The sequence below is a fragment of the Borostomias antarcticus genome, assembly GCF_949987555.1.
Source record: "Borostomias antarcticus genome assembly, chromosome: 7".
In the NCBI taxonomy this organism is placed as follows: Eukaryota; Metazoa; Chordata; class Actinopteri; order Stomiiformes; family Stomiidae; genus Borostomias; species Borostomias antarcticus.
This window is the reverse complement of record NC_140240.1, coordinates 26965011-26973340: the sequence shown is the minus strand read 5'-3', so window position 1 is coordinate 26973340 and position 8330 is coordinate 26965011. Positions and strand designations below refer to the sequence as shown.

At 50.3% G+C, this 8330-nt stretch overlaps 1 protein-coding gene across 4 annotated transcripts in view; it reads left to right on the top strand.

Moving 5' to 3' along the window:
• The window catches only part of septin9b (septin 9b), a gene marked incomplete at its 5' end in the record, with an annotated part of 46681 nt that extends 41363 nt beyond the window's left edge, over positions 1 to 5318 (top strand). For all 4 annotated transcript variants that reach the window (XM_084441504.1, XM_084441507.1, XM_084441505.1 and 1 more), the window contains 4 exons: positions 460 to 555; positions 832 to 928; positions 4292 to 4343; positions 4489 to 5318. In XM_084441504.1, coding sequence (XP_084297630.1) covers positions 460 to 555; positions 832 to 928; positions 4292 to 4343; positions 4489 to 4684 — 441 coding nt within the window. In that variant the 3' untranslated portion in view covers positions 4685 to 5318. The remainder of the gene's footprint in view (positions 1 to 459; positions 556 to 831; positions 929 to 4291; positions 4344 to 4488) is intronic.
• Between the last annotated feature and the right edge of the window lie 3012 nt (positions 5319 to 8330).

Below are 8330 nucleotides of genomic sequence, written 5' to 3'. Positions count from 1 at the left end.
ATTTACCGTCCGGCAGCTTGGCGAGGGGCCCCCCCCGTCCCCCGTCCGCCCGCCAGTCTCCCATCCGGAGTGCCGGTCGTTAGAAAGTCATCCCCGCGGCCCAAAGCCGCTCGGCGCTCGGTGTGTTTGCGTGACGGCGGCTAACCTCCACCCTGGTAGGCCGATTAGGTGTGGTTTAACTAACGTCACCACCGGTCTTACCGGCGATGAGCTGTTTATGGAGTTACAGTAGCTTAGTGGAGCTGTATTGATGAAGGGTTTATGGATTAGTGTACAGTTACAGTAGAGCTGTATTGATGAAGGGTTGATGGATTAGTGTACAGTTACAGTGGAGCGATATTCAATGTCAAAGCTACTACTTCCACTACACCTATAGGTCTGCGACATCACTTCAAAAAAACATCATTTTATTGATATCCATGCCGGAGTGTTGACCTGTGTGTGTGTGTGTTTATGCAGATAAGGGAAGAGCTGCGAGCCAATGGGATCGACGTTTACCCCCAGAAGGAGTTTGACGAGGACGCAGAAGACAGGGTGATCAATGAGAAGATCAGGGTGAGTTCACTCTCTGGTGTCTGACGGCAGATTCAGGATTCAAGATTCCAGATCAGTTTATTGGCCACGTGCACGATTCACACACACACTTTCTCTAGGATTAAGGCTGATGGAGACCACATAGGACAGGACAGGACAGTGCAAAGACATGGGAAGCGTACCATCACACCGTTGTCCCATAACAAAGCATTATTGGTTCTTAATGTGTTTCTCTCTCGTGTGTGTGTGTGTGTGTGTGTGTGTGTGTGTGTGTGTGTGTGTGTGTACCCTCTTCAGGAGATGATCCCATTCGCTGTGGTGGGGAGCGACCAGGAGTACCAGGTCAACGGCAAGAGGATTCTGGGAAGGAAGACAAAGTGGGGGACCATAGAAGGTAAAGTACACACACACACACGGACACACACAGCCATAGACACAAACACACACACACAGGCATACACACACATACACACACAGGCATACACACACACACACACACACACACACACACACACACACACACACACACAAACACACACAGTCATAGACACAAACACACATACACAGGCATACACACACATACACACACACAGGCATACACACACACACACACACACACACACACACACAGGCATACACACACACAATCAGACACACGCACACACACAAACACACACACACCCCTGCCTATTGTGCTCAGGAAAGTGGGTTAGTACAGACTTACCGTTGCCTGACTGCACACAGCAGAGTGGACCCACACACACACACACACACACACACACACACACACACACTCGCATCACTGCTGCTGCTGGTTCAGATCCCCCAGCTGGTCCTTCTGACTCCCAGTCCAGTCTCTGTCCTCCTCCTCTCTCCTGGTCTGGGACTCTCTGTCCTCCTCTCTCCTGGTCTGGGACTCTCTGTCCTCCTCTCTCCTGGTCTGGGACTCTCTGTCCCCCTCCTCTCTCCTGGTCTGGGACTCTCTGTCCCCCTCCTCTCTCCTGGTCTGGGACTCTCTGTCCTCCTCTCTCCTGGTCTGGGACTCTTTGTCCTCCTCTCTCCTGGTCTGGGACTCTCTGTCCTCCTCTCTCCTGGTCTGGGACTCTCTGTCCTCCTCTCTCATGGTCTGGGACTCTCTGTCCTCCTCTCTCCTGGTCTGGGACTGTCTGTCCTCCTCTCTCCTGGTCTGGGACTGTCTGTCCTCCTCTCTCCTGGTCTGGGACTCTCTGTCCTCCTCTCTCCTGGTCTGGGACTCTCTGTCCTCCTCTCTCCTGGTCTGGGACTGACTGTCTGTCCTCCTCCTCGCTCCTGGTCTGGGACTCTTTGTCCTCCTCTCTCCTGGTCTGGGACTCTCTGTCCTCCTCTCTCCTGGTCTGGGACTCTCTGTCCTCCTCTCTCCTGGTCTGGGACTCTCTGTCCTCCTCTCTCCTGGTCTGGGACTCTCTGTCCTCCTCTCTCCTGGTCTGGGACTGTCTGTCCTCCTCTCTCCTGGTCTGGGACTCTCTGTCCTCCTCTCTCCTGGTCTGGGACTCTCTGTCCTCCTCTCTCCTGGTCTGGGACTGACTGTCTGTCCTCCTCCTCGCTCCTGGTCTGGGACTCTTTGTCCTCCTCTCTCCTGGTCTGGGACTCTTTGTCCTCCTCTCTCCTGGTCTGGGACTCTCTGTCCTCCTCTCTCCTGGTCTGGGACTCTCTGTCCTCCTCTCTCCTGGTCTGGGACTCTCTGTCCTCCTCCTCTCTCCTGGTCTGGGACACTCTGTCCTCCTCTCTCCTGGTCTGGGACTCTCTGTCCTCCTCTCTCCTGGTCTGGGACTGTCTGTCCTCCTCTCTCCTGGTCAGGGACTGAAGGGATTTGAGACACCGGGGTGACGTTCACCCAGCTGGTCCTCGCTGCGTCCGGGACACGACGGAGGGGAATCATGTGCTCTACGTCCTCCCTGCACACGCATGCACACACACACACACAGGTGCACACAGACACACGTCCATTAAACACACACATAAGCACATGTACACACACACACAGGTGCGCGCACACACACGTCCATTACATACACACATAAGCACATGTACGTACACACACACACACAGTGCATGCACACACACAGACACACACACAAGTGCATGCACACACATAGACGCATGCACACCCACAGGGAGCATGCATGCGCACACACACCTCCATTACACACACACACACACGCCATGCACTCAGACAATACACTCCGGGGGACAGCCAAAGTGGACCACTGTTGAGGCACTGGTCAGGGAGTGCACGCAAACACACACTGACACACACACACACAGAATAGCTCATACACACAGACTAACTCACACACAGTGTTAGTGTTCATCGTGACGGCGCCGAGTTGCCCACCAAGAAGAGGGTCATGTCGGAGGAGTGTCCTCACCTCACACGAGAGAGGGGGGGGCCGGGGGGGGGCAGGGGGGGGGGGGCGTCTGGAGGGGGGGACGAGGGGAGGGGGGGCCGTCTGGAGGGAGGGAGCTCTGGGAAGGACAAAAGAGGAGACGGGGTGAACGTCACGGTGCCTGGAGGACCGCCGCCGTCCCAGAATCCACCTGGGTCCACCCGGACACCCTCGGCTCTGCTTGTCGCCGTCCTCTCGAGTTGAGGGAGTGGCTTAGCGTTTCGCTTTACCCGGTTCCCTGGTTGCGAAGTCTGTTTGCGGAGTCGCAAGACGACGACAACAGACACCTGTAAGCTTATCGTAGCTGTTAGAGATATCAAGCTACGCTCATCAGCTTCGGTGATCCTTTAGGATGTGTTTTTTGAATGCGCCTAACAGAACTTTTAGACAAATATGCGAGTGGGAGCAGGAGAGAGAAGGTATGTGAGAAGAGGGGGAGACGGAGGGAACAATGGCTCCATTCTAGGCCGTGCGGGCGATGGAAGAGAAGGAGGACGAGAGGTAGAGAGGGAGAGGAGGGAGGGAGAGGAGGAGGAAGAGGGCTGCTGGGCAAGTCTGCACCGCCACCGTAAATTAGGCCACTGAGGACTGTTAGGTCTGGGGCTCCTCTCTCTCTCTCTCTCTCTCTCTCTCTCTCCCTGCGTCAAGACGATCACAATTGACCATCTTTAAGAAAACGTCAACAACCCTTTGTGTCAACAACCCTGTGTGGGTCTTTGTGTGATTGATCGACTGTCAATCTCCTGTTAGCAGAGCGCGGCGCGGAACCAGAGCACGGCTTAAAAAGCAGCGAGACGCTCTCTCTCTACTACCAATCAGCGCGACCACACGCACCACCCTGCCCCCCCCCCCCTCTCCTCTCCTCTCCTCCCCGGAGCTCAAGTAGAATTTAATTTCCTGCGGCGCGATTTCAAAGCCCTCGCATAAATAGCAGCGCTTTCTCATTTGTGGCTTTGACATAATCTATAATTCAAACACGTGTTGGTCCCTTCGCAGGCCGGGGCAGGTTGTCACAGGGACTTGCTTAAACTGTCTCACTTCTTTTTTTCCCCCCTCATAAAGGAGGTTCAGATATATTAAATTACTTGGAAGTGCAGGGAGATGTTATCTTGACTTACCGTAAATTGCTGCAGATATGCAGTTAGAGAATGTCCTTGACCTGTCTTTCCGTGGGGCAATGCACCTTGTGGCGGATTGTGAAACAACATGTATTTGGGCTTTGCGTGTGACAGTAGTAGGTCACTGAGGAGGAATCGTGTGTGCGCCACCACTACTTCGTGCATTTAAAGAAGAGCTATGTAATTGAAGTTTATTTTCTCTTTTCTTTGCAGTTGAGAACATTGCACACTGCGAGTTTGCCTACTTGCGAGACCTCCTTATCAGGTGAGTTTTTTTGTTGCCAGCCATATTTAGGGGACTGACTATATGGTAATTGGCGATTAGTGTGTGTGTGTGTGTGTGTGTGTGTGTGTGTTAATATGTTCACTGAACTCTACATTTTATCTTTTTCTTTCTAATTTCCCTCAAGGACGCATATGCAGAACATTAAGGACATCACCAGTAGTATCCACTACGAGGTGTATCGCGTGCGCAGGCTAAACGAGTCCAACATCCACCCCATCGCCCAGCCCAGCGTCCAGCCCAGCGTCCAGCCCAGCGGCCAAGCCGCCCCGCAGCCCAACGGGGTGGCCCAGCAGCACGAAGCCATGGCCAACGAGATGTAGAGGAGGATGCTTTCGGACCGCCACGCGACCACCGCCGTGACCGACCGGCCTCTCGAACGTCCGACCGCACGCGGCGTCTGATCACACGCATTCATGCAGGCGCATGACTCATTAGCAGCTCACATGACGCATTCAAACACACAGACGCACGCATGCGCGCGCATGCACACACACACACACACACACACACACACACACACACTGAGTCCCCTCGGACCTCCTCCCCCTCCTTGCTGGCTGGCAGCCCAAGTCACATATATTACAGAGCTCCCACACCAGACAGACTTTGAGTTCCAGCAATCGTTACCAGAAACTGCCAAACGCAGCTCTTTAGCTGCAGAACATACAAGCCAAGCCAACAAGCCAGTGAGCTTTTAGACAAATAGACTCGCATATCACTCAATCGATGATGATGTCATAGTCATATATCAGTGCCATAGCCATATATTTTGACGTATAGATCGGACCACCGTTTACCCAGGGAGGGCTTACCAACAAGGAGGGTTAAACAGTACAGTTACAGTGCTTGCAAGTACAGGGAATAGATTTACACATGGAAGGGTTGCACATCCAGCAATGTAGTTAAGCATATCTAGAAAAACAGCTGGTCCGACGACGTGGTCTACCTTGTGTCGTGCTGTGGTGTGTTGTGTAGATAGTGGGGTGGGGAGGGGTAGGTTAGGGTTGACATTAGGACTAAGGGGAGGGCAGAATGCTATTGACACATCTGCACTGTCTTAATAAAGAACAAATGCAGTGTGGAGCAGCTTTGAAATCCTGTGTCGTTTCACCGTTGTGCTTTCCTATGTTTTTTTTTGGTTTTTTTTGCCAAACAAACCAACCTGTCTCTCTACATTATGCCAATATGTTGTGTTTCGCATCAGGCTCATTCATTTTTGTTCGTATAGTGCATTTTAAATGACCCATTTCACTGTTGTGTTATAATGTTATTGTGTTGTTGATGAAGATGTGGGATACGGTCGTGTCCCGTGTTCCCTTGTCCCCTGTGTAAACCAAATAAATGTCCTTTCTGTTTTAAAGAGAAGCAAATACAATTTGATTTATAAGAAAAGGTATTTATGGTGTGTTCTGGTAGGAGGTCATGTAATCCAGTTTGATGATATTACAACTGGTAAGTTTGTGCAGAATGCCTAGTCTTGCTCATTTTCAAAGAGTGACGTTTTTTAGTCTAGCCGTTGTTTTTATGTTCATAGACTGTGTCCCCACCTTTGGTCTCCAGTGACATGCAGACGTAGCCTATTAGACCATGAGGCTGCAGAGTACAGCCAAGAGTAATCTGCTCTTTGGTCTACTCTGATCCTTGTAGTGTGTACCACTGTTGATGTAAAATATATAAAACTGCCAGAAACCTCGTATACTACCAGATATCTCAATAACACAACATAAAGCTTGTATACCATCAGATGGCCTATCACTAACACAAAATACAATCATTGTGGACACCAGAGTATAATTACAGGTTGGAAGGTAGGCTTACTATCATCGCTTTTGTTTGACACCCTTGACTCATTTTCTCATGCCATCCTGGCATAATTGTTACATAATTACTTCAAGCCTAAAAACATAAGGACTCTTCGGTGACCCTTGTCATACAAGAAACATATTAATGGTAATAGCCTACTATGTTTACTGTTGTATAGTTATTGTATAATGTGATATGGTGTTATAGAATAAGGTTTATCTTTGATATGCGTATCTCAAAGAAATAAAGACTGATATTTTTATTGTTTACATTTTATTCTGTCGTGATTGACAAGTGATCACAAGTTTTCAACTGGTGAAACCGAGGTTAAAGGTCAGATTCTGATCAGGCTACTGATGCAGGTGATCCTCTCTCAACCAATCACAATCTCACATTTTTGCCAATTAGTTCTTGGCGCGAGACAGACTATTAAACCGCGCGAGGCGGTCTGGCTGTTTACGACAGCTCAGCGGTTTGTAATAACAGGCTACATGAAACGTTTATACGTTTGTAAATTTGCCTAAGCTACTCGTGCTTTTAATCGTTATGGGACCTTTGTCCCAACAAACAAAGAAACAGCCAAGGTATGTACCCCAAGGTTAATATAGGCTAGGCCTATAGGCAAATTAAGCCATAGCCAAAACCCTTACATTTACATCGTCGAAACAATGTGATAATCATATAATTGCGACTTAATGCAGCGCTTACTGTATGTAGAGTCTGTATAGGACCAATAGCCTACACTTTATTTTATTTTCAATGTTTAGCCTACTATCTTAAATTCCGAGCCAATGTGCAGGCTGCACTTTGTCAAAGGGGGAGCAGCCATTATCCTACCATATAGGCCTGTTGTCTCAGTTAACAGCACGATGACCGTTTCAATTCTGCCATCCTAGCAACAAAAAAAAAAGAGACAGTGAGTCATCCTGCTATCTTGGCCACGACCTGCAGTTAACACCACTTGAGACAGTTTTCACGGTAGCGTCACCTCTTTCTGTCACTCAACAACAGTAGGTCGACCTGCCGTGACCTCGTTCTCTCAGCCTGTGTCTCAGCTGCCACCCTCAGCTCCTGAGAACCCAGCTGGCGTGTGGAGCCGGACGGTCTGGATCATATAGAGGTCAGTCTCGCATCTTCACCCCCCTCCCTCCCCATAGGCTTGGCTGTGGTCAGTCTCGCATCTTCACCCCCCTCCCCCTCCGTCCCCATAGGCTTGGCTGTGTACTCGCCCCTGCTCCAGTCCCAAGTGCATTGTGGGCAACGGTGTTGGATCGAGTCATCAGAAACGGTGGCAGGAGATGGCACTCCGATCCGAGGTACGTAGTAGGTCTTACTCAAATGAGTAACGGTGAAATCTTCCTATGAATTTTGCCACCAGGCAGACCGAGGCAAACGCCACAGTAGGCTCATTTAAAGGATTTCAGATAGTATTTCGAACCAGCTCTGGTAATTTCCCCCAAGGTGCCTCAGTCCTCATCTCTTTTACTCTCTAGTGATATCCATGGAATCCTTACAAACTCTCTGAATTCAACCCAGTCAGACCGTTAATTAACTTAAGGGGGGTCATTGTGTTGGTATGCAAATGATTTTGTCTTGAGGCGTGTGTGTGTGTGTGTGTGGGTCGGGGTCTTTTCACGCCCCTTCCCTTGTGAAATGGCGAGGCGTGGCGGCCGGTGGGGCAAGGTCTCAAAATGGCGCCCGCAGCCTTTTCTCTCGCCTTGTTCTCACTGCGCCAGCCGGGCGCTTTGTTCCTCTGTTTGACCTTCACCCAGTCCCCCGGCTACACTTCCTCATCACACCTGTCTGCTGCATGCAGGTGGAAAACAACTCTGTCTGTCTGTCTCTCTCTCTCTCTCTCTCTTTATCTCTATCCGTCTCCAGAGTCTGTGAGAGAGAAATACACACACACACACACACACACACACATACACACACTCCTCCCTCCTCTCCTGTTTGCCAAAGCACCGCTTTTGTCGACTCTTTATAATTAATTTAATTTGCCGTTCAGAGAAACTTCTCGGGCACATAGAGAGAGAGAGATGAGGAGGCGTGACGGTGTTTTTTTGTGACCGAGTCATTGCTCGCATTTCCAGTTACAAAACCGCTTGCCAACGCGACACCTTTCACACACACACACTCGTCTTGTCAGAGCCAGATGCGCGG